The sequence below is a fragment of the Embiotoca jacksoni genome, unplaced genomic scaffold (assembly GCF_022577435.1).
Source record: "Embiotoca jacksoni isolate LCO1_2020_lvr unplaced genomic scaffold, fEmbJac1.0.p SCAF_1, whole genome shotgun sequence".
Taxonomy (NCBI): domain Eukaryota; kingdom Metazoa; phylum Chordata; class Actinopteri; family Embiotocidae; genus Embiotoca; species Embiotoca jacksoni.
In genome coordinates, this window is record NW_027185229.1 from 12,300,683 (window position 1) to 12,327,725 (window position 27,043).

General features: G+C 40.5%; 1 protein-coding gene across 1 annotated transcript; it reads right to left on the bottom strand.

Moving 5' to 3' along the window:
- Positions 1–78: 78 nt before the first annotated feature.
- Positions 79–23,425, bottom strand: LOC138210235 (carbohydrate sulfotransferase 11-like). Its single transcript, XM_069169315.1, has 3 exons — positions 22,818–23,425; positions 7,895–7,974; positions 79–1,619 (listed from the first exon to the last, which is right to left on the bottom strand). Exons 1-3 carry the CDS (start codon positions 22,909–22,911, stop codon positions 774–776), a joined length of 1,020 nt encoding a protein of 339 aa, XP_069025416.1. The 5' UTR covers positions 22,912–23,425; the 3' UTR covers positions 79–773.
- Between the last annotated feature and the right edge of the window lie 3,618 nt (positions 23,426–27,043).

A 27,043-nucleotide genomic window follows, 5' to 3' on the forward strand; every position in this document is an offset into this window, starting at 1 on the left:
CGGCTGTGCGCTCTGACTGCTGCCCTGTAAACTTTGAAATATTAATAACTAATATTTAAAGCAATAAACAAATTCTTGCTGAAATGCATTTATTTGAAAACTGTGAGAGAAACTATGTCTATTTTGGTTTGTCTGACTTTGTAGGGTCAGAAATAACATAATAAATAAAAACAATATCATAGTTACACACAAAAAAAAAAAAAAAAAAAAAAAAAAAAAAAACCCTGTTCCTACAGTACAAAAAAGTAAACGAGAGTCACAGTTACAGAAGATGTCATTGTCGTCTGGGGACAAAATAAGGTCCACGATCAAAGGCACGTACGTTTGGAGACATTCACGGTCTTGATAGGATTTTAATACTTTACTCATTATGCTTAGTGCACCTTGCAGAGATAACATTTGTCGTGCAAACACACTTTTGAAACAGCAGACAACTGAAATGAAATTAAACCAAGAGTTCATAGGCAGTGACCGACATGAATTCGATCCCCGTTTACAGTCAAATACTGATCTTGAGGAAAGAAGATTCTCTCAAACTTGTATCTGCTCCGCACATGTTCCTCATCCTGATGTTCAGTCTCTAAAAGTAATGCGTTTTCTTTGGAGCTCTGATCAGGACATTTTTTTTTTTTTTTTTAATGCTTTTGTGGTGCTTTTTTTTTTTTTTTTTTTCTATTGAAACAGTTTGCAGTGTTCATACTAAAGCCTACAGAGAGTCATCTCAAAAACAAAGCGTCCAGGCTCAGAAAGTTCGAGGTGAGTGACGCCCAGCCTCATCTGAAATTGAGGTAGGCTGGTATAGAGTAGTTAAAGAGCAGGAAGTCCATGCGATAGAGATTGTACAGCTTCTTCTGGTAAAACGGGCTGATGTTATGGAAGAACTGGGCCGCCATGTCTCCTGTAGTCCTGGTGCTCTTGGACGAAGCGGGGAAGCTGACCTGGTCCTCCACCCCGGCCAGCTGCAGCACGTAACGGGAGTCCTGCTCCAGCGTCTCGTATTTCCCCACCACGTCGTAGTGGATGAGGCAGGGGTGGCACAGGGAGTGCACCCGCTCCCAGTGCTCGTTGAATGGCTCTTCTCGCTGGGTGCCCGGGTCCACGAGGTAATACACAAACTCCTCGAAGGAGACGTCGTTTCCTCTTTCCAGAGCTTCCGGCTGCGGGTCGGGCCTGTGCCGGCGCACTATCTTCGTGCCGTATCGTTTATGAAATGCCGTGTTGTAGCTCCGTGTGAACTTGTTGCGGTACGCAGACACCAGCCGCTCAAAGGGCTCGCGTACGAAGACAAACTTCAGGTATGAGCGCAGGCGCTGGTTGATCTGGGAGGTGGAGTACTCCGACAGGGTGCGGAGGTTTCCTGGCACGTGGGCCTCGTTGGCGGGGATCGCCAGCGGGTCGGTGTGGGATCCAGCGACGCCAGTCAGAACCATGAGCACCCGCTTCCAGTTGGTGCAGGCCACTTTGGGCACGTAGCAGTACAGTAAGCCGTGCTGGTCGTCCACGATGACGTGCTTCAGATCCTCGGGGATAAGGACTCTGCGCTTGCGGGTGTAGGAGCGGCAGGCTTCTTCTAACAGCTCCCGTCGACCCTGATGGACGGCCTGGACTGCTGACTCGGCCTACAGGGAAAAAAAAAAAAACAGAAGACGCATTAAACGGGGAGAAAACTTGAAGCTATGATTGTCCGCCTTAAAAAAATAACTTTGGGGTAGTTTGGGCCACTACTAGCTATAACAACATTATATTCACCAAAAAAAAAAAAAAAGTGTTGAATTTAGAGCTGAAATGATGAAGATAGTGAAGGAATTAATGAGCCGAGCTGGAGGAAATGAACCTGTAACCTCTCTGATAACTAATTTATCATGGAGATATTTTTCAAGCAGAAATGCCAAACATTTGCTAATTTGTGTCAAATTTTGAGATTTTGACGCTTTTCTTGGTTACATTTTGACATTTTGGGATTTTGGACTTCTGGTCTGGCAGAAAATGACGCACCTCGGGGCTCAGATTCTAGCACGCACATCACAAGTGCCCAATTTACGGTGGATAATGTGAGCACTCAGTGAAGCGTACAGTTCAGAGGAGTTGTACTTAAGTCTGGTAATTAAACGTACGGGTGTGACGTGAAATAAAACAATCGCTGTGTCATCTTCCATTTCCTTTAGGAGCCAGGTACGCTCACACCTTGGTGGATTGCCATTATAACTAGAAGGGAAGAAACGCTTCTCTGGAGAGGAAACAGAGCTCAAGTTGAGCACACCGAGGGAAACAATAACGATCTTTTACCTTGTAATGACTAGCGGGGGCGCTTGGTGGAAAAGATTATATGGCATTGTGGTTCAGGTATGTTAAGCTGGTATTCTGAAGCCTCTCGTCAGCCACAGCCAACGCTGACTCGGATGACATCACTCAAGAACATTATGCAAATTTTGCATAGCGCAATCTGACACCGCAAAAGCCTATCTACAATTACCGGACTGGGAAAAAAAAACCAAAACTAGCCAGACTAAAGTTAGCCATGTTTAGCAGATACCGTGCACATTCGGCATATAGCCGAGCCCCAGATGCTCTTAAATACAAGAACATATATTCACAGGTTCTTCTCCTCCGGTGGTCTTAATTATGGGCCATCGCTGCCATCCCCTTACTGCCTTAATAAAAAAAAGACAGTTCACCCAACTCAGTTTAGCCTCTTCATGGCACAAATGTCTTATTTACTTCTTTCATTTACTTACCCGGCTCACCACTGCAGCGGTCGGAGCCCTAAGACTCTAAGTTTAACTCGGTGCCTGACCTGATGTGTGGCTCTCTGTGTTTACTGGCGGACACTGGAACATCAAGGAGGCCAGCACTGACTCTTCATCTCAGTTTGGCCACTTCATGCGTCCTTACACCTCGTGTGCATGATTTTGTGCAGTTTTCCGAGGGCATTAACAGCCCACTGGGATGCACCACAAGACAAACAGGTCATTCAGAGAGGATACCAAAAATCCTAAGCTTGTTGAATGTTGCAAAAAGCAGCACTTACAGTATATACTTAAGGGCGAGATTTAATAAGTAACTGAATGCAATACTAGATCCATTTAAGGCAGGACAAAAATAAATAAATCATGAAATTACATTCAATTATTACACTCAAATTACAAAGGTGTTTTAGAACCAAAAAAAAAAAAAAAAAAACTTTTGTGAATTTGTCACTTTTTAAAATCATATGCTATCTCCCATTTGGCAACAATGTTTAAAACTGTACTAATTTTCATAATAAAATAATTTTGTTGTAATTCACTTTAATACTCACTATTCAATGTTCAAGCTGTGTGATAAATGGACAATAATTTGATCCTTCTAGACAGGTGAAGCTTTGTCAGAATTAGTGAATTAATTCTTGAGTTAGGGTCACAAACGTGTTTTGTAAGTTCACAGTGACCTTTGACCTTTGACCACCAAAATGTAATCAGGTCATCCTCGAGTCCAAGTGAATGTTGTGCCAAATTTGCTGAGATAGCACGTTCACAAGAATGGGTCGAACAGATGTACAACCTAAAAACATGATGGCATAAATGCAAATATGTTTTAGCCAAAAAAAAAAATATATATATATATATAACAAAAAAGGCAAACATCAAAAAACAGAAATATCTAAAAGGTCGTTTCCTCATCAAAAAGCTGTTCATCAGTCCAAAGACAAAATTAAATCAGTGATATAAAGTGTTCTTTGGTCCACTGCGGTGATTTTATTTTGTAATCAAATGAGCAGGCCATTGTCCTCCACTTCTGTCACTTAGCCTTTCACCTAATTACCTGCTGCACATCAGCAGAGTGCAACATCCAAGAGCAAAGGAACACCAAGCCATTCACAAGCTGTGTTTACAGATGTAAACAAAGAAATAAATCTGCCTCCCATTAATTCCCCCTCACTGCTTCCAGCCCGACAGCTCAGCAGGTTCCTTCTGTCGGGGAGGCATTTAAGTGGGATGGAAGAAGAAAAAAAATATCACAGGCAATGAAGTCAATGATGTCGGCTGGAGCTGGTTTGTTTTACTGGCGTGCACACCTTCCTTCTCCTCACAGGGAGCTTTAATGGGAAACAGAGGGGCGTCTGCAGCGCTGGATTTTCGAACACAAGTCAAGGATGAATATTAGAAAAGATGAAGAGACAGAAAGGGACCATTCGGAGCTCCACCCAGGGCTGTTTATTAGAGGAAAATCCCCTCTGATAGGCAAAGGTCAAGCACAAAAGTAAATAATAACAACCATTTAGTGCACACAAGCTATTATTTAAAAAAAAAAAAAGGCACGTTGAGTTATCTGTGTGCTCAGTATCAAAAGTGAGTTTGTTCCAAATCAGAGCGGGGGCGGGAACGTAATTGTGTAAATCGAAATAACTCTGTGATGCAGTCATACTATTACTGTTATTAAAGTGAGAAGCCCAGAGGAAAAAATAGGAGGATGCATTTGGGGGAAGAGTAATTCATGAGTCCACTGGAAATAAAGTCTGCATGTGGTCTAATCTCTGTGGAACTCTGAGCTCCAAAAACACATTCACTGTTTACTGTGTTTAGTCCTGTTTGAGCAGATCTGCTTGCAGAAACTCGGTGAACTGGTCCAAAGAATAAATAATCCACTCATTTATTACATTTCCTGAAAAAAAACAACTGCTCATGTTACTGATTTTAATGACAGTGTATTAAATCTTTTCATGAACCAACGAGTCAAATGTCTCCAGAATATTTGTCTCACCTTTATTAAATGCAGCTCGGAAGTTCCTGAGCTCTTCGTTGTCTGCAGCCTGACAGAAGCTGTACAAACCCATGAATCTTCCTCCATAGATGTCTCTTGTGTAATTCAACAAATATGGCTGACCTTTTGTTTTTACTGCAGGATTAAACAACATGGCAGCTGTGCTTGATGTGAAAAACTATCCAAGACTTAAAACAATTTTGAGCTGATTTGTTTATTAGCCCGACTTATAGCAGGAGTTTATGAAGACTGGTGCATAGCAGCTGGATTATGAAGGTATTTTAGTATCTTTTTATGCAAGCATAAAAACAGTTCAAATCAAATCAAAATTAAAAATCAAATTTGTAAGTAAGAATATGTGAACGGAGAATAAAATGATTTGGATTGCAAACATTACAGTACCATGCAGGCGGCTACTGGTAACCAGTGAAGGGAGCGGAGTAGTGGGAGTGAATTTAGGAGGTTAAAGACCAGTCGAGCTGCTGCATTCTGGATGAGCTGCAGAGGTCGAATGGCACTAACAGGCAGACCTGCCAGGACGGAGTTACAGTAGTCCAGACGTGAGATGACCAGAGCCTGGACCAGAACCTGGACCAGAACCTGCGCCGCCTTCTGAGTGAGAAGAGGACCTATTTTTACTAATGTTGTGCAGCATGTATCTACAGGAACGTGTTGTTGCAGTGATGTCGGCAGAAAGAGAGAGTTGACTGTCGAGTGTCACACCGAGGTTCTTAGCAGTCAGGGTCGGGGATAACACAGAGTTGTCCAAGGTAATAGTCAGGTCGAGGGTGGGAGAGTCTTTCCCTAGAAGAAAGAGCAGTTCGGTCTTGTCGAGGTTGATTTTCAGCTGGTGTGAGGACATCCACTGATGTCAGTCAGACAGGCAGAGATTAGTGCCGCACTAATGGTTAATAATAACCATTAGTTATGATGGTTTTAGTCACACTGCCTCGTTATTGTGTCTCAAAAAGACCATTTTTGGTTGCCAGTCAAAAACTTTTGGTTGCAAGTTGACTTGATTGTAATGAATGGGACCTATGCTGATGGATGAGACACCGGATTCTATTGGCGGGTTTGACTTGGATCCACAGCATGGCTATACTCACACAACCCTGTCGCACCTTCCGTAAACACCGGAAAGGAGAGCACTGTGTGTTGAACTACATGGAGGTCAGTTAAAGTTATATTGCCCTTTTTAATAGAAATGCTTTTAAATGTAGCAGCATGACTTGTTTAAAATAACAAACTGTTAAGAAAATAATCTGCAGATTAATTGCAGAAGTGCCAAAAACAGCGGTTCCTCGATTGGCTCATCGAGGAACTGCTGGCTCCATCGCTGGCTCCAAAAGTGAGTCAATCCCCTTTGTACCCCATGTTAAAATGCCCAACTAGAAATAAACATGTTTACAGCCTGATACAAATAAAGCAATAATTTTCTGATCATGCCAACTGTACGGGGATCCAATGTTTATATAACTCACCCAATTAAACTGTTTCAAGGCTTAACGTCATTAAGAATTAAGGGCTGGGCTGCTTTGAGTGACAGATGGATGCTGTCACAGATTGACGAGCTGCCTGCAGATTTCAGCAAACAAATTCCAGCCCCGCACCACCTCTTAGCCCATTTTTGGATTAGAGTAAAGCTGAGTCATGCATTGCCAAGATGGAGACGGGCAGATTTACCTGGAACTGAGCTTCAAAACCACTGTTCAGGGCAGCCGTGGGTGACGTCACAGAGGCTGCGTAAACTGCTTACGTTTTTCAGCTTTTAAATGGAGACTTTCAGTTATCCGTCTCTAAATCTCTGCACTACAATAATCTTGTTGGTAATGTAATTGGACGTATTGGTTAATGGAATATTGAAACATTTGATTTGAAAAAGACAAACAGCAACATGTGTGATGATCCACCACAGACACTTTTTATTGGTCTAAAGCAGGGGTCTTTCGTTTTTCAGGCCAAGGACCCCCAAACTGATAGAGAGATGGAGCAGGGTCCCCCGTCCTATATATATATATTGTATAAAATTGTGTTTTATATTAAACTGGGCCTACTGCCATGTATAAACACACCTTGTTATTGTGCATTCAATACTAAGCTATTCAAATATAGCACAGGTTCATATATTCATGTTTTTATTTTAAACGTGTGCAAGGTACAGAGAGTAGGGTGGCCGTGCCACTGCCATTTATAAACATACCTTGTCAACTGATACCAATGCCAATATCAACATTGTCTGTCAATTTCATGATAATCATGCATACAAGCTATTCAAATTGACGTTTTTAATTCTAAACATAAATGTGGAAACAAAAATGAGTGATGGCCTATTAGTGCCACTGCCATGTATAAACATACAAGTTATCTTGCCTCCATTTATCCATTCGCTACAATGTATTGGATTCATGTTAATGTGTATTTAAAGAAGTTTAAATTGAGGGGGAGAGAAAAAAAAAATTGTCTAATCAACCAAAAATTGCACGACCCCCTGCAGTCCACGGACCCCCTGTTGAAGACCTCTGGTCTAAACTAATCTCCACTTAAGTAATAACTGCAATGAAAACCCCTTGCAGACAGTGAAGCCATCACTTGTGTAACAGAAGGATGGTGGACTTCCAGAATAGAGCAGCAGCAATAACACCTCTCATGATCATACTAATTATGTATTTATGTGGCGCAAAAGGGCACTTTAGTCTCAATCAGCTGTAAACATATCCAGGTTGTTGTAGACAGAAATAAAGTAATGCTTAGTGCGTAATGCTGACGTTATATCCTCAACAGGGGTGCACTTCTGGATTTTGGTCTTACAAATGAGACAATGAGATATTATTAAACATCTGACCAAGCTTGTTTGTGGTTATTTCTGTCTGCCAGTTGAATTTTGGGCCGTGTCAGTGCATTGGCCAAACATATAAACCTTCTGTGCCAGGAACACACAAGGAATCTTAAAAAGTCAATTTATTATCACCTTTGCCAAAAAGCGCTTTTCTGAGTTTGTCAGTGAGAGCTTGAATGGAGTTTGCAAAAGAAAATGCAGTCATCCTGAAGAAATACATAATAAATAAATATTGAATGTGTGCAAAAAAAAAAAAAAAAAAAAAAAGAGTCCATGCTTGGCAGTAAGGTTAAGATAATACATTTAGAAAGGACTGACCTGGTCACCATCGTACAGCGTCTGCAGAGGACTTCTCCTCGACTTCTGTTCACTGCTTCTTTCGCCCACCGGCTCTGATGCTGAGGAAACAGAACACAAAAGCTCACTCAGAGTTGACAAAGCAAAGATGTATTAAGTTAAAGTGATAATCACACTTAGTGATAACGTAGTTAAAGTGCTATGAAACAAATAGCACTACCTATATAGCACTTCTTATATATTCAACTTAACAAAGTGCTCCACAAAAAGGAAAAATATAAGAGGGAGAGATAATAAGAGAGAGAAGACAAACATTAAAAGGTTAACAAATACTATTACTTTTGTACGACAAACCCTCTTAATTAACCACGACACTAAATATGGTAAATACACTCTATTATTAATTGCTTTTACCATGTTTAGTTAAAAAAAAAAAAAAAAGTAAACGACAAGCACTTGGACAGTGGAGAGGTAGTTACATTGTAAATGCGGGTTAGGGATGGAAGACGTAAAATGCATTTACTACTCATAATTATGACAAAGACTGTTGAAAAGTACAATTACCTCATTTTTTTGTTTTAAATAAACTAAAATCGCAACAAAATGAACAAATATTTCTCATTCAATTATGGCATATTAAATGTATAGATTAAAAATAAATCAAATACTGTATTGTTTTTCCACTTCATTTCTTTGTTTGATTTTCTTTTATTCTTTTTTTTTTATGATGATTTTTCTTTTAGAGTCATGGCGGAAATCTGACCGACCGCCAACCACCGACCACGTCTAAATGCGTCAAAGATACCAACTGGAGGGTGCACTGTTAGATACACTAGAAAATAGTACATGTAATGTAAAACAGTAAAGCAAACTCAGAATAAAGAAATGTTGCGCAAGAACAATAAAGTGAACTTTATTGTTACTGCTGTAGTTTTATCAGCTCCAGTGCCTTTGTAATGGTAGATATAAAAGGGTTTTGGCAGTGAAGAACATATCATTTTTGTTTAAAAAAGTAGCTTTTGTTAGACTCTGTGGGCTGAAAGGAAGCAGACAAAAAAACAAAAAAACATGAAAGAACCTACAGTAGATAATATCCTCGAGCTATTGTTTGCACATATGAGCTTTCAGCGCAGCATCAGATTACACGGCTTCACAGGCATCAGTCGGGTACACAGTTTCACAACCTGAACCTCGAATTTCATTTTGAGCAAACATAGTGAATCTGTGGCCTCTGAGAGTGGATGTAACACTGTCGCTCTGCAGGAGAAGGCTGTAGCAACTTCACTCCAATTTAAACCTAAAAAATTTTTTTTTGATTGAGCGTAAATGCAGTTTGAGACAAAGTACGACAATCACCAGTCTGAAGAATTTGAATGCAGGTTCGTAACTGACTGGAGAACATTTATTACTGGTCAAATGTTTGCTGGTATTCACACAATAAAACAGAAAAGAAATGAGTTCCTTATGGTATTCTACAATAAAGGAATTTACATATTGGCAAATACACTGGCTTTCTTACCAAGAGTTAGATTAAAAAAAGAAGAAGATTGATACCACTTATATAAATGTCCATTAATACTGTGAAGCTTCAGCCTGCAGACGGTTGTTTGGGATAAAAAAAAGTAGAAAGCGGGGAAACGAGCTTGGAGCAATGACAAAAATCCACCAACCTCCACCTGACACATTGTCTTCTGTGACTTAATTGCAAATTTACAGACTAAGGGCCTGATTCACTGAAGGTTTGCGTGTGTAAAATCACCTGCAAACTTCACATCACCCGCAAAAAAAAAAAAAAAAAAATGTCCAAGCTGATCTTCTAACGACGTTTCAAACGTGCAATTTAACACACGCCGTCCATTTTTGCGCGTTTGCCTGAAAGCGTACGCAATATTGGGAGTTTCAACTTTAAATGTGCAAAATACTGGGAGGGGAAATACAAACAGCTAAATAAGGCACCCGCAACGGTATTTACTAAACCTGCAAGTAATTACAGGAGATGTGTGTTTTAGTACAACTGAAAGGCACGTCATTAATCGGGTGCGCAAATGCGGAGAGACGGCTGCTCTTGTTGTGGTTGGAAGAAGAATATTCAGACGACTCGTCTTTCCAGCGATGACATTTCGGAGTTATTGGATGAACTGAATGATGACTGACAGCCAACAACAAGGAGGAGCCACATAATACCAGCAATTCAAACAAAACAAAAAAACACTTCTTACGACATGTACCTGCCTATGGGGTCACTCCAGCGTGTCACTGCTCAGACATCCCAGTCCCCTTCGTCAGGTGTGCTGTCGTCCTGAACGTGTCCCGTTTATTTATGCATTTTATTTTCATTCACAGGTCGGCTTAATAAGGTTCCCGAACACTCGCGAGGCACTGAATGAAACTAATTCACCCACTCACATACTACAATAGCCACATAGCTGTCAGTCTAACCAGGGATGAGCACATTACCAGACTGCTGTATGGTCACAACTCACCATCAAATCAAATCAATTAGGAACAACAGCAGTCTTTGAAAAAAATGTCCAAGATCCTGTGAGCAACTCGACAGGAGGTTAAGTTTGTTTGATTTTTGGAACGATTCCTCGTCCTTAGACTCATCTGACTTTGCCACCCGCAGCTGTAAGATGTCAAACCAACACACGGAGAGCTGTGTTACTCGGAGACAAGCGTCCATTTGACTCAGCCGCATGATTTTAAAATGGCTACATTTGAAATGGCAGGTTTTTAAAATGTAGATCAAACCCCTGTCCTTACAGGACATCACTGTTTAACCAATGTAACGTGTCTATCCTTGTGTTGTCTATTTGCTTCACTGTTAAATTCTATGCATGTTTTTCTTTCTTTTTTTTCTGAGATGAGTAGACTTTAGGTGACCTTGTTTTGTCACATGGTGATTTAAAAAAAAAAAAAAAAAAAAGGATTTAAAAAAATTATACAGATACATTTTTCTGGTGTAGCGTTAGCTTGGAGGTAATGCTGTCATTATTCTTATAGGGTTTTCTACAACAACTGTACAATAAATGAGTTGTGTTTTATTAAATTACTGCTATTTTTACTGTGTCAGGTAATAAACAAACCAAAAACTTGAGAAACGTTTGTTTAACTCCATTATAGTAGAACAGTAACAATTATTTTCATTATCTGTATAAAATGCCCCCCAAAAAATAGAAGAAACATAAAAACAACATTCTGATATATTCTAATCGTTTACGTTAATAGAAAATGATTAAACTGGCAATGCAACAGGGCCCCATCCAAAAATATTTTGCCCCAGGGTCCATCGGGAGGTTCATTTGGCTGTTTACATCATCAAATCTTTACTTTTCCACTGATAAAGTTATAAGCAATAGCCCAGTGAAAACAAGACACTGATTCAGGAAATTGCCCAACTTTGTTGTTTAAATTAAGTTTAACTCAGAACAGAACAGGGACAGCTCAGATTTGAGTCTTAGGAAAAGTGCAACCCAAGCCAATCCCACTTCACATGATCTTGCGACACTCTTTAGCTGGGTTCAAAGATTAGAACTGTTTGGCACAATATCCACTTCAGTATTTGGTCCCGTTTCAAAGTCATCAGCTCCAGGCCACGTTCATAGGAAGTTGATGTCCCTGTGTGAGACATGGTTACCAGTGCAGAAACAATGACATAACACCTGTTTCCCCGCAGAGAACTGGAGTAATAACCTGCAAACAGCTGCAAATCATGAACCCACAATCTTGCTCTATGCCGGCTTGTGCTGTGTCATCGTTGAAGTCTCATTTACTTCAGTATGTGACGAAGCCTTATTAAGTAAATCGATATCTTTGATGAGTGACAAACATGAGTTGTCACATTTGTCAGGGTTGCCACCTTTTCGCTACCTGTTGCAGTGAGACTCAAGGGAAGTGCCTGGGGGCTCACTATTAATAGAGTACAAAGGTTATTAATACTCATTTAAATTTTTACAAATAATTTATTTAACTATAATTTGGTTGACTAACTCTTTCGATATTCCAGGAGAAAAGATGCTGTTGCTGGTGAGTGGAAAAAAAGTTCACCCATAAAGTCCCATAAGACAATATCCCAACTAAATAACTAATAATATTCAGACTGAATCTGCTGAGTGGGCTGATGACAAAAAACATTGAAGAATCTTTGCATATGTAATAATAACTTCTTTTTTTTTTTTTTTTAACTACAGCCACTTATGGTACAATTATACATGTTTTCATTTTTACAAGGCGACTTATTGCCATATTCTGGTAGTCACTTTAACGATTAGAATGATTTTATGGGAATGCATCTATATGCACTTTAGAAAAAAACAGACTTTTAATAACAGTAGAATCTCAACAGCTGTAATTGAGCTCCAATCTGAGGACGGACCTCATGTAACAAATAGTTGCAGTGCAGCTCACTAGACAGTATCTGTCTCCACGTCGAGGATAATCTACAATTAAAAGTAATTAATGAAGTTACGGCTGCCACGTGTGTGTGTGTGTGTGTGTGTGTGTGTGTGTGTGTGTGTGTGTGTGTGTGTGCGTGTGCAACTGCAGCTTTTTGATGCTGCAGGTATTTAATAAACTCAGAGAAAGGTTTGTAATAGATGTGAAATTGTAGCAGCGTGTAAAATATGAAAAAGCCCGATGTTTACACTAACATACAAATGCTTATTTATAATGGAAGGGCTTCAAGACTTGGAAGATTTTTTTTTTGGGGGGGGGGGGCGGCGTGAGAGTATGAGACGGAGATACAAAGGTGTGTCACACAAAAAGAGCGCGAGTTAGCAAACCTACATCTCTGTGCTTTGCACCCGTCTCCTCAGCGGGGCGTTATCAGGCCAGCCGTGGCTGGCGGGCCGCTTATAAAGCTGCAAACCCACCGACACGCTGACTGGAGCCAGCCAATGGCACACGTACACAGCACAACAGCGGTGACCAAACTTTTAGGAATAAACGAGTAGATGATGGATAAACCACTGGATCTTATAAATTATTATTATTATTATTTTTTTTTTTTTAGTAAAACTTTTAATGCGTTTAAGTGCTGAACCACCATCTGTGAAAGTTATCTCGCACAGGTTTCATAAGCATTTACAATTCATTTCAAATGGTGTGCACCTTTTAAATACTCCGAGCAATATACTTTTTTTTTATCATCTGTGGGCTCTTACTCCCACTGATCACTGAGCCTCACAGATCAGAAGCGTAAATAGAGTCACAGTGTACCAAACACTGACACGTCTCAGAAGCAAGACATTCGCGTTACAAAGCCTGGTCCCACCAGAAAGTGGTACAGAGAAATAAATATGGTAATAACCACATTTTTTGCAAAAATAATTTGACTCTAGAAGTTTCGTGACAAAGTGATTATATAACATTTCAAATGGTGTGTGATACCAAAGCTGGTAAGCTAAGCGCTAGCATACAAGCCAGTTGTTAAGGTATAATATATTCCCCGACGTTAAAAGACATACGCGTACTGTCTTCTGTCTTGTAGTGTAACCGTCTGCAAACTACTCTAATTTTGTGGTGCATAATTTTTTTTTTTTAGACCAATTGATAAGATTGAATAAAAAGGAGGGCAGCACACCTAAAAAGCTATAACTGTATAATTGAATATATGATCATAAATAATTTTGGACTCTGGCACTCCCCCCAAAAGTCAGCACCGTCAAGGCAGCTTACTATTGTTCAACGGAGCAAAATCATGTCTCATGTTTCCGTTTGGATTTTGTAGTTCCACTGAAATGGCTGGATTTTGCTGCAGTATTTCTTTTTCTGTTTTTCAGTCTTGGCGCCTCAGTTGATCTTCAAGATCTATTACGGGACCTTCAGGTGAAGGCTGTAGGGAGTACTAAGCGGAATTTATGGTACAAACTGCACGTCAGCTGCTGGATAGCACTCGAGCTGTCCTTACTCATCTATTTGTGGCAATTGTTATGCTTACATCCAGGTGCAACGCTATACACGTCCCCTTGGACAGATGATCTAAAAATGTGCTGCGTTATCCCTATTTTTTTTTTTTAAACAATATTGCATCTCTGTCTGCTCTATGATGGCCCCTTCAAATGAGGCTGCATACAGTGCAGGCGGAAGCATTTTTTTTTGTCACTTGATAAACACAAGTATCTGTGTTACGTGCGTTTTCGTGGCCACCTATACGTGCAAATTTTGTGTCATACTCAAAGAAATTGGCAACGGAGAGTCATGCGACGCCCCAGAAAGGCTACAGTAATGATATGGGCCGGGTGTTTTGAGTGGCTTTCATATTTCATAAGGGGGAAAGACAGTCACTGTCCAAAAGCCAAGAAGGCCTGTCAGGTCAAAAGCGCAACCGGGTGGAGTTTCTTTGACAGTCACAGAGTTCTATTGCGACTGACAAAGAAACCGGCAGCTGGCTTGTCTAACATGACAACACACCTGCTCACAGCTTGTTGAAAACGTGCAAGTTTCTCACTGGCAAAAACACAACTATCGCTCCCCACTGCCCCTACTCACTGGATTTGGCTTCCTTTTTTTTTTTTTTTTTTTTTTAAACACACCTTGTAAACATTGTCCACATGAAATCACTGCCCACTAGAGGGTTTTTATCGGAGGGGTGGATTTTAAATTACAATGAATCAACAAAATCCATTACCTACCTGGCAGAGAGATCAATGTCATATTTATTATTGCAATGGCCAAGTTGCTGTATGCACAAGGAGACAATTTCACAGTAATTAGAGCCGATTCTTGGGAAACACAAGTAGTCCTCTCGATTAGTGCAATCACCTCTGTCAAAATGCCAAATGATGCCCTATTACTGAAATGAGGGGAGTTAGAGATGATCATGCCAAAGAGAGGTTTTGTCCTCTGCCTTGAACAACCCCCAAAGGGGAGCATTTAGCTCCGGTACGCCGAGTTATCTGACCCGTTTTCTAAACACATTTCCACTTCCTTATGGAAACTACCAGTGACTCAGGAACATTTCCAGCACGACCACTCCCAAAGCAATTTTTTTTTTTACCCTCCCTAAATGAAACACCAGTCAACAGAGGCAACGTCTGAAATAATTTAGGAACTGACAAATACCTGCCAGACTAAGAATGTTTCAGCAACAAGCTGAGATGGCACACTGAAAGAGTCCATTGTGCATCATCACTCCCCTTCTAAATGAGGCATCAGTCAGCACGCGAGGAAATTTACAACTTGTCACGAGGTAATTGAAAGAAAGCCAGATGAAAATATCAGAGAGCAGACTAAATAAATTATTAAATCTGAACCGAAGAATGGAAGCAGAAAAGCTGGCAGAAAAAAAAAAAATGCTACAAAGACATATAGATCTTCAAAACCAATTCTGACCAAACACAGTGTATCAGCTGTCTTCAAGTTCCCCATTAATATAAGAGTTATTAGATTCACCGACCCCACCTACAGACTATTCAAAGGAAGGAGTAGTCCTGTTGGTTTAACCCTGTCTAGACCCAAAACCCCGCTGCATTCCTCAAGGTACACACAAAACCGAGAGCTTAGGAAATGCAAAATGTAGAAGGGCTGATGTGTGTTCCTGCTGTCCAGGCCATAAACGGAGGTCTGTGTTTAGGTCCCACTGGGGAAACCGGGGCCCCCTCCTCCTCGACCTCTCCTGCCAAAGAGTGGCTTTACTGAGAGACACACTGTACAAGGCGAAGCCTGATCCTTTTAGGCCACTAATGTGTGAGCAAAGGGTGTTAGTGCAAAGGCAGCAGCATGTGGGTGGCGTAGTTTCTGTTTATTGAGCCTTAGAAGAATGTATGCAGATGTGAACATTTTTCGGGTCCCGTTTAGGCCGCGAGATACCGATTTGCATTTACTGGCCGAAATAAAAGTTAATTGGAGAGTTGCATGTTTCCAACACGCGCGCATTTGGACGGCTGAAGGCGCAGGTATCGCTCCGCAAACTAACCGAGTGATGATTAAGACAAAATAGCAGAAGTAAAATCAAATGTTAGGCACTGACAAACACTATGCTGCTGTTGGATAAACAGATATCCCAGGAGGTCTCGTCTGCTCTTTTGGATCCACTCCAATGTTTAAAGCATTTACTGGGGAGTCGATTGCCAGCCCCTCTCTGCTGCATGGGCTTCAAAATCTGTGAGCAGCAAATTTAGGTTATCATTAACAGGTCACCAAATGAAATACTGACCTGATATTGGTGCTAGGAGGACTGTTTTAAAGATCACCAAAGCTATTCAAACAGTTCATCCTGTGAGGATAATGAATGTCATTTGATAGTTGTTGTGACTTTGAACTCTGTACTTGGGATGGCTACTTTGAGCAAAAAAAAACACTCGATACTCACCGAAAACAATTAAACTATTATTCAAAGACTTGATGAGAAGCATGTATTTAGCTTCTGCATGTCTATCATCAAAACATGCATCTGGTGACAAAGCTTGCTATTGACTGTTGATCTGTGGTTGGACCATCTGCTTGGTGCTTTGCTCTAAAAATCGCTGTGTATAGTCTCGGTAGGTTTACATGCTAGCATTACCTGAAACAGTTTGCACTGCACCTCATATTTGTTTAGTTGTTCAAGCCGTTCTACGCAGACCTTTTTAACAGTTATGGCAGTTTTTGCTTGTTTCTGCTGTTTGCGCCTTGGCACCTGATTTTTACAGAGCCATGCAGATTATCCCTGACAAAAGCGCGGGAGCCTGATGGCAACGTGTTCTCCTCCTCCTCATTCGGTAATTTAATGGTGGTCAATAAACAGCTTTTAGGTGCATTACCACCAGCTTCTGGTGGTAGTGACACATTCCTATCAGGCACCCTTAAAAACAAGTGGAATATGATGAGATGATGATCAGATAACCTACTTGACCTTTTACTTTTTAAATGACTATTTTAAAATGTTAAAATCATGACCCATTCCTACCTTTTACCTGTCCTTCCCACCCTGCCGAAAGCTCGTGAATCCAACATAAACAAAGCTCGGCGACATAGTCACCGTCACCAAACTCTTTAGGGCGCACTGTCTGGCAACCATGGACGTCGACCCGAAATTGTACAAGTAGACATAGGCGGGCTTGAATGTGTTTCACCCGTTTCAAATGAAACAGGCCCCGCGCCTCCGACTGACTGCAAGAAGTGAAAATTCCACCCACTTTGGACCGTGAGCTGCGGTGCATACTTTATTCAAATATATCACACTCTACACTGCTGCAACCACCAGAGGGTGAGGAAAATCAAACGCACCTTTCCTAGTGGAGCTGAATAACGTAAAATACCAGTTAACACAACAAATCGTCCAATTAGTGTCCCAAAACGGACCCCTATTCATTGGTCCAGCTGTAGAAGGTCTGCCGGCGATCACAGCTTATCTTCTCCCAAGTACTTACAGCATGGACATGTGCAGATTAAAACTCAGGTCACCTTATTATTTTTTATGTTTAGAATAACTGCTGTTAATCAAAGGGACAGGTAGGACTATATATTTCACAGCCGCACCTTATACTCGGCCAATTATATGTAGGTTATTTGAATGTCTTTCATTAAAATATTCCAAAACTGCAGGTTTTATCAAAAATAAATATAATTTCTACCAATCACCAACATCTCTTTCACTTGGTTGTTTTGTTTTTTTAAAAGTTACAAAGGATGGGAGCATGCTGGGAAATGGGAAGAGAGGAGCCCAAGAAAAAATATATAAGCACGGGGCCAATCACAGTTATGTTATTCTGCAGCAGATTTGTCCACTAAGCAAGATGTGAGAAAGCAAGACAAACTGATTCATGTTGTTTTGCACAAAAGTTTCCAAAGCAACAAATAAAAAAACTCTGATTATATTATATACATATATATATATATAAAAAGGGACAGGATCTGCTGTTATCGCAATTTGATTTTCAAGAATGTATAGTAAAAGAAAATTCATAATGCCAAACTGTTTGTGTCAGTCTATGTCATTGTTTGATGTTGATTTATTTTTGAGAAAATTGTTTAAAGTGTCAGCTAATACATAACACGGAGTGCTATTTATTGAATAATTGCTAGAATAATTGTAGCCAACAGAGGTGAGGCTTCACCCTTATTCCAAAGCAAAAATGGAATAGTTTCAGTTTTTAATTGAGGGAATCGTTTGGATTATTTTGTTGGGCTTTCCATGATGTTGAAAGTGAACATAATGCATTTATGTAAAAGTTCGAAATTATACCATTATTGATGCCAACAAACTTAAATCTTTGATGTTTTTATGGGGGCCAGGGCCCCAATATTAGCTCTTGAAACGGGCCCCCAGATTGCTTACGGCCAGCTCTGTGAGTAGATGCTCAATATTGACGGGATAGTTAAAGTCATTAGAATTAACCCTTTGCGGACCATTTAGCTTTGTGCAAAATTTTATGGAAATCCATCCATCATTTGCAAAACGATATTTCAGTTTGAACAAAAGTTGAGAAGAGTGAAATATTTTGCCACGACAGAGCCTTATTGATTTTACTGATAAAACAGGGTTTTGAAGAGCAAAAGAGTTACTGAGCAAGTTCACTAGTGCAAGGACAAACCTGCAATATCCAATTACTTGAGCATATCAGCTCTGAAAGCATACGGTCTTAATGAAATTTCGAAAAACTCACTCAGAATACTTGCTGTATAATCAGCTCCCGTAGCGCTGAGTCATGAATATGCAGCTGGCTGGAGGAGAACAGGCTGGAACAGCGGGTCCACCCTGAGCTGTCATCAGATAACCCTAGATGGTCCAGGATCTGGCAGCAGCTAGGAGGCAGAACTGATTCAAACTGGCAACTGTGCAGAATATTATTTGAAGATCAAGTCACACATTGTTCCTTTGTGGAGGTTTTGTTCTGGTTTTGATTGCATAGTTTCACGTCCGCAACTCTTAAGATTGTTCTGAGGAGTTCTGGAACAAATTTGTTTAGTGCACTGCAAGTGTTTCAACGAAGCTGGAGTGATGAAAAGCCAATTGTGAGGACTTTCATGGCCTTAAGTCAATCCTTGACAAGGAAAGTATGAGGTGGGGTGTACTCCTCTACACTACAGGGATAATGAACAGCTGCCCGAAGTCCCAAACAACAGTCTCGGGTTCTGCTTGGAATTAAATATGTACAACTCGTTACATGATAGCCGTCAACTCAAATCTGTATCTGCAGTGTTACTGGTGACATAAATCAGTGTTCTTGGGTTTTTACCCAAGGGAGAATAGATAGGGTGGGGAGAAGATCCTGACATGGCCATAAAATACAACGCCACATTCCCGATCATGCTTCACCTCACAGCTTTCCTCGTCTTCATCTGTGTCGGTGATTCCTCTTCAGGACTTGTGTCGGTTTATGGAGAAACCCCCAGTGCCCTTGTAGTAAAGACAGCGCACTGCAACAAATGCCAAACTTACCAAGTCATTTCTTCGAGAACAGAGTCAAAGAAAAATACTCTAATTTGCAAAAAGGTTTCCAAAAAAAACCCCTCAGACTGCAGACTGTCTAAAAGCCAGTTTATCTTATCTTGAGTCATTGCATTGTACAGTATGAGATAGATTGAGCTGTATTGAGAACAAGGAGGGTTAAAAAGAAAAAGAAAAAGAAAAAAAAAAAAAAAAGACCCTAACAGATGTCTTGACCGATTAAAAAATGGTCAGTGATCATCTTATGCTCTGAAAAAATTACTATTTCCATAAAGGACATGTACAGCAAAGCCACCCTCCATCTATGTAATTATCCTAAATTTAGAATAGCACTGTGAATCTTGTGCGCAAAAGCATACAATCCAAAAATACAGTAATTTGATACCGTTTAACCCCGACTTGGCAGTGCATTCCTTTGTTATGTTGCTGCTCTCTTGCTGCTTTATATAGTCTTTGAACAAACCCTATGACCTTTACCCCAGATGGTGGGGAAGGAGATCGAAATGCAAAAAAAAAAAAAAAAAAAAAAAAAGACTGACCGGCTGTATATCTGAAAGCGATTCAGATCCTTTTAAAGCTGACATGCAGGTTTAATGCCTGAAACACGAGTTGCACTCCAGGTATGTTCAAGCTACATGAAACTGTAATACCAGAGGCAATCTCCGCGTATTAGTGTGCCCAGAAAGTATACCTTACATATATTGTGCCTCTTTGGAGTATTGGTTGCGCACATCCTAAAAAGTTGACCGTGAGCCATGAATCACAAGAACAGCAGAGAGACAGTATATCAGGATGTGGAGAACAGGGAGCCAAAGGCTCAACTAAAAAGCATCTCAGAGTTTGAAAGAGAAATTAACACACATTGATATACTCCATATATGCCTTGGTAGAAAAAAATAAATAAATAAGAAAACAATCATCATCTCGATTGAAGCCCAGACTCCACAGCATATACAACTTAATGCTCAATTCCTTTACTTCAAGTATAAATTCACAAGTTCATCTAAATAGCTGCAAATCATCCTTTTCATCATCAGTGTTGGCCGTTGAATAAAGGTGATATGCCAACCTTATTATCATGTTTATTTATACACGCAGCAGGTGTGGCTACAATATTTAGCATTAATTCTGAGACGTGCTCCTGGCTTCATGGTGATTTCTCTACTATTCCCTCTCTTTTTAGCTCCATGTTTGGTCTCCACCAACCTAAGGAGGGAGTATTTGCGTTTCCAGCTGCTAACATACTCCACGATGTTTACCAGCAAGAAATTATGAGAGCGGTGAGAATGAACCAAAAGAGTAAAGTCGGGAGCAACAAAACAATGGGCTGAAAAATGACAAACGTTACTCTTCATCACAGTGCGTGATCAACTCTTTTTCCTAAATCTAGTCATGTCTACGGGCGGTTACCGAACTTTGATACTTTTAAGGCAACTAAATGTTTTGGTACGATCTGGTATTAAAAAAAACGCCTGAACATGAGGTACCAAGTTTCGATATCTTGTCTACGCCTACACTAACGCGCTTCAATTTGAATGCAGACTACACGTTACAGAAAATCCCTGTCTTACAATTTAGTTGAATCTTACAGCAGCAGCTCTTTTCAAAGTGCGAGGCGTTTGGGGAACATCTGTATATCGCGGTGTCTGACGATAACGCGCACACGAGGCGTTTTAGAGGACGTTTTCCCCCCTCTAAACAGCGTTCATGAAAACTAAAGATTTGTACCACAATGTGCGATGTAAATTCATTTCCTTAAAAAGGATTTTATAGAATTGGTATCAGCAAAAGTATTGTTCTGGAACTGGTGTTGATGTCAACGTATCCATACCGAAAATTTGAGAACAAAATACCTAGTTCCAAGTCATGTGTTCGGTTATATCCGCTGAATGAAGTCGATTTCGGGTGCGGTAACTGATAGGGCTTGCTACCTTGGAGCTGGTACTAGTTTGTAAGCCACAACCAAAGTAGTGACTTACGATGATTTCAAAACTGCGCATTTCTCGAGGACACGCGAATAAATTTTGTCGTGCCACTTTCACAGACGTTTTCCAAAAACAACCATTTTGACGTGTCCCTGAAGGAGAAGCCCAGGTGTGACAAATGACACTTAAAAAAGTGTCCTGTTGAAGTGTCCCACTAATCCTAATCGTTAAAGTCAGGAAACACGCCTGCGCGTCTCCTGCTTGGACAAGTCTAAATGTTGGCCTTTTAGCTATAAATGGCCCAATGGCTGTATTTCTAATACAGACAGTTTAACATGAGAACATTAAATTGTGGTCAAGAACATCAGCAGTAAAAGTCTGTTCAGTGTCCTGACTTTTGGAGTTACTCCATCAAAATCAAAGCGACACATTAAAAGGACTATTTAAAAGCTTGGGAGTAAAAAAAAAAAAAAAAAAAACTCCTGGAATGCATTGAACCCGATAGACTGATGACGCGTGGATGCCCATCGTGTGGATTTAAGGTGTTTTCTTTAACCTGGAACACCTGAAAAAGCCCCAAAATTGTGCTTCAGCTGTGTAACCGCACATTGACAATATGGAGTCCCTTTGGTCTGCACACGAGGCACACAGAACCAACCGAGCTCTCGCTTTAAAAGAAAAACAAAACCAAAAAAAAAAAAAAAAAAAAAAAAACAACCTCCACTCAGTATGGGCTATATATGCTTTTAGGCCCCTGATACAGTCAAGCCTATCTGAATGAGACCATTGTATGTGGCAAGAGAGAGGGACCTGGAAGAGGTGGAAGCAGATTTCAGGGAGGGCCAACACCACAACCGGCCAGCTGCAACTGCTCCCCAAGCCTTCCTCCACGCAGCAGAGGAAACACTCAAACAAATCAGTTCGGCAATGAAACTTCCTCCATCCAAATCTGCGGTTCGTATGGAAATGAAGACATGAGGAGGAAGTGTAAAAGGATGGACACATGATGGTTGGGGGAGGGGGGGGGGGGCATACTGTAGTGTCAGAATGACAAGAATCAATAACGCACATAAACAGAGAAATCCTTGAATTGGGTTTAGAAAAAAAAAAAAAAAAAAGTCTCAATTGCCACCTCTTGCACTTACTGATGTATGATCAGCATGATCATGATGTGCATGATCAGCGTGCCACATACTATTTAACAATGCAAGATAGGGGTGGGTTTTATTACGAGTCAATCATATCTGAAAAGAATGAGACCAGCAGGCCTTGCTTCACAATTTATCCCACCGAGATGTGTTTTATTCATTAACAAAAAAAAATAAATAACAGTTACCTTATAATTAAATACTTTAAAATGACTGACAGCCAGGTGATGGAATTAGGTGAAATAATTACCATCCTTAAATGGATTAAGGTTGGAGACTTCCTCTTTTCAATTCACTATTAACGAGGCATCTGATATCTAATTTGGTAGCTTTTTTTTTTTTTTTTTGCTTCGAGTACAGAGAGGCAACGAGTTTTTTTTTTGTTTTTTTTTTAAAGCAACAAATAGCAGATTAAAAAGACATTTGTGCTCGGAGGAGGAGGTTTAACGGATCAGAAAACGTGGATTGCGTTCTGTAACCGAGAAATAATTTCTGCTCACCTGGCTTCAGGCTGCTGTTAAAGTAGAAGATGACCATAATGAAACAGCCTAGACACAAGGCAAAAATCATCCGGATCACTTTGGGTTTCCTCATCCTGAGGCTCTGGAAAGGACCGAGAAGCCGAACCGAATCCTGCCAGGGTTCATACAAAAAAAAAAAAGAAAAGAAAAAAAAAAAAAAAACCGGTTTTCTTTTTGTGTGTATCTACTTTATCACCGATAGGAGCATCGATCCGGCTCGCTGACCTTTGCTGCTCCTTATCTTCCTGTACATCCTCGCATGTCCAGTGTGAAGGACACCGCGGCGGAGGGGAAGAAGAAGAAGAAGAAGAAGAAGAAGGGGCAGAAACAAACCGAGCCCCGGGGCTGCAGACTGCGCTGCCCTGCCGTGTCTGTCGGTTATCGTTCGGTCCGTGCGTGCTGCTGTGGCCCGAGCTGAGCAGGCTGCATTACTGCCGGTGTCGTCCGAGCGCAGGCCGCCGCTCTGTTTGCGTAAGGGGACGATTTATATGTCCCCACGGCGTCTTTCCAGATGGTTTTATTAACCCCTTTCTCCCCAAAGCGCGCAGGGTTTGCAGACGTTTAACGAAAGGTGGTCAAGCTGAAGCGAAGAGGGCGTTACAGAAGAGACTTCCGGCTAGACCTTTTCAGAGTAAAAAAAAAAAAAAATAAGTCGCACACGAGGTTGGCTTCATGTGACAGAAACCTCCCAGATAAACACGAACGTGTGGCGTAATGAAACTCTGTACATTTACTTTAGTAATTTGAGTTACTTTGCACCTAGTGATCTCTTTTCAGGTCACATTCTTCTTGAGCTTCCTCACCTTTCCGAGGCAATTATTGCCCTTTTCAAATGCTTATATCTTTAGTTGTTTTACAAATTTACATTTTTGCACAAGGTTTTAAATATGCTTATATTACTGATTAAACTACCCAACAATACAAATAAATTGAGCTGAAATAATAGGTTGACTGACGCACAAAAATAACTGGCAACGTCTTTTGACAAATCTGGGCTATAATCAATCATTTAGTGCAAATAAATGGTCAATACGGAATGGATAAATTTAGTCCAAATGTAAGTAATCACGTTCCAAACACTAAAAACATCAAGCATGCAACAACAACAACAAAAAAGAAATTAATAATGCAAAATCTACATAGAAACAGAAGTTTTAAAAGCTGGGGAAATTAGGTGGGTTTTGAGAGGAACTTTAAAAGTTTCAAATGAACTGTGTGATTTAATAGTAAGAGCTCAGGAGCAAAAAAAAAGAGATAAATTCGGACTAATATACAAAAAAAAAAAAAAGTGGCGCATAATCACGTATTAGCAATAATATACGTAATTTGAAACTTTTATTTTGAAGTTAAAATGAATACATATCCGCCTTCATTCTATTTCATTCTTTAAACAGCTTTAGTGCTGCAAACATCCACACGTGTCAGTCCAAATTGTTAGAGATTGATGGATTGGTTTGTTAGGGCTGGGTGCTATACAAATAAAGTTGATTTGATTTGACTTGACTTGGGGGGATAATATTTAAGTATGGTAAATAAAGATTTTATGCCATGCAACAACATGTTAACTATCGATTTTTCCATCATATAGCCAACTTTTTTCTTTTTTCTTTTTGTATACTCACCATAGACCGTATATAAAAGTGGACGGAGCTTCCAGCTCCAAAAAAATGAGGCCGATGCAGAAATGCCTTAAACTGTAATACCACCGGATACCGCTAGAGGTTAGCTCCAAAAAGCCTCCGGCTCATAAAATGCTCAGTCAATAAAATTTATCCAGACGTTTTCTGTATATCATTCGCTAAATTCACTCTTCCAGATTAGTGTTCTGCCCGTCAATCTGAAAATAATCCCTTCATTAATTAATAACGATGATATTGAGAGTTTGTGGATTGTATCGTTGGTCAACTGACACTTGAAGCAGGTGCAAGTGCACTTCATGCTGAGAGGAGACGGCCTGTTGTGCTGCGCTGTCTCTCTATATAAACGTACCTCTTGCGCACAAATTAATTAAAACGTGAGCAGGAAGCGCTTATCTCGTGTTCACAAAATGCTATCTCGTGGCCATGATTTAGTATCTTGTGACATCCATTTAGTAATTTGTGCGCACGTTTTAATTACATTTTTCTCTCTAAGGCCACTCCGGGGCTTCATACAAACGTCGTGGTCACTTTTAACACTTAATTTAGCGCCATAACAGAGCTGCACCCTGACAGAAATACAGTAGAATTAATAAAATAGCGAAGTGTTCGTTAAATCCCACATGAAACACAGAAAAATTCAGTACAGAGCAAGTGAGACGTCAGCTGCAGCGACAAAAGTATTGTGCAAGACATTATTTGGGGTATCTTGATAAAGTGATCGTGACTTTGTAGTGTCAGCAAACTGACTAGATTGTAAGTTTTATCAAAAAAAAGTACAGCCTTAAGCTTAGTCTTGAAAGTAGAGATCTCGTCTGCCTCCTAAACCTAAATTTGGAAATGGTTCCACAGACAAGGAGCCTGAAAACAAAAAGCTCTGCCTCCCGGTATGGAAACTGAAAACCGCAAGCAAGCCTGCACTCTGGGAGCGTAGTGTTCTGTTGGCATCCTTAAAATGGAGCCTGATTTTCAAGGGCTTTGTATGCAGTTATCTGCATGACACTGTTTTAACTGGCACTGGCAGACATACGTAAACTACAGTCTTTTAGTCTTGCCCCTGAAAGGAAGGCAATCACCTCAAGGGAACCTCATGGAACAAATTTCAATCTGTTTAGGAACTTTGTCTCTTGTGCAATTTGCATCAATATATATACATATATATGACTCCATGATTTTAAAAAACATATTTTGTACTTATAAAGTGTAGAAATGCAGGTGGGATACTATATATCCCAAGTCATTAAAGTGTAGTGGGGGAGTTAACATCCACAGGAGAGAACACATGACTGCAGCGGACTGTGATGTGATGTGATGACGTGTGATATTTCTGCTCCCTTTCTGAACCTTCAGGCCCGGAGCTTGTGTCTCTATCCCTCCCAGAACAGGAACCCAGGTTTAGCTAATTATAATGGGGAGGACTTCCCGTAGAGGTGCTTTTGACCTTTGACCTCTCCCCACATTCCTCATGTCCACGGTCCCAGGCATCATGGGTCAGATCACTGGGAGAAGTCAGGATGGGTTAGGAGACACGCGCCTGATCAAACTACAGTCCTGATAACAAGATGGTGTGAAGCCTGTCAGTGTTTACTGTCTGAGAATGGAATGATGGTTAACGGTCGGAGGGTCAGTGCTGGCCAGGAGTCGGGGCACATTCCCCCAGTGACTGACCAATCAGACAGAAGGTGTCAAGCAGACTCAACACATGGTCAAAGGTTACAGTAGCAGGCTTGGCACGGAAAGCTGTCAGTTGGAATCTGGTCCGTGAGGAGGGGGGAGTGATAAACACGGATGGATTACTGAACAAGCCGTCACGGCCACAGGCCGAGGCGCACGACCCCTGGGCTTCACAAACGAAATGTCGCTGAGACAGAGACGAAGGAGATGCAAGACAACTAGTGTACACAAAATGATCACAAAGAAACCAAAAATGGCCACAAAGAGATAAAACAATTACAAAACCGCACAGAGCAGCCACTAAACAATCACAAAATTTGTTTTTAAATGACCACAAAGAGAACCACAGAGCAACAAGCCTTCAAGAACCCCAACACAAGTTTAGAATCTTTGTCTTGTTTTCTGACTCTGTATGAATGTGTGAAGTATATGCCCGTACTGCTGTAATGGAGTTTCCTTTTTTCTTTTTTAAAGTTATGTGTTTTATTGTATGTATTTAATGCTACATCATATCTGTGTTACCATATGTGCTTGCACATGTCTATTTCGGTATATTTATGTCCTGATATTGTTTTGCTTGCTTTAATATCACTATATCTTGGAGTGTTTATCTCAACAGAGCACATCAGTGATTGCACTTCTGTAAAACAGTCAGAATTGCAACAGAATGCAAAAAATGCAAAACATGCAATCTTGTCAAAACCTGCCACTTGACATTACCCACAACGCAATTCAACCTCTGAAAGATATATATATATATATATATAGCCTGGAAGCAGAGGTGGAGGAAGTAGTCAGATCTTTTACTTATGTAAAAGTCCCAATACAGAAAAGTAAAATTACTTCATCCAGTTTTATGTAAAGGAATAGTAGATACATCTGAGGGGAGGTCAG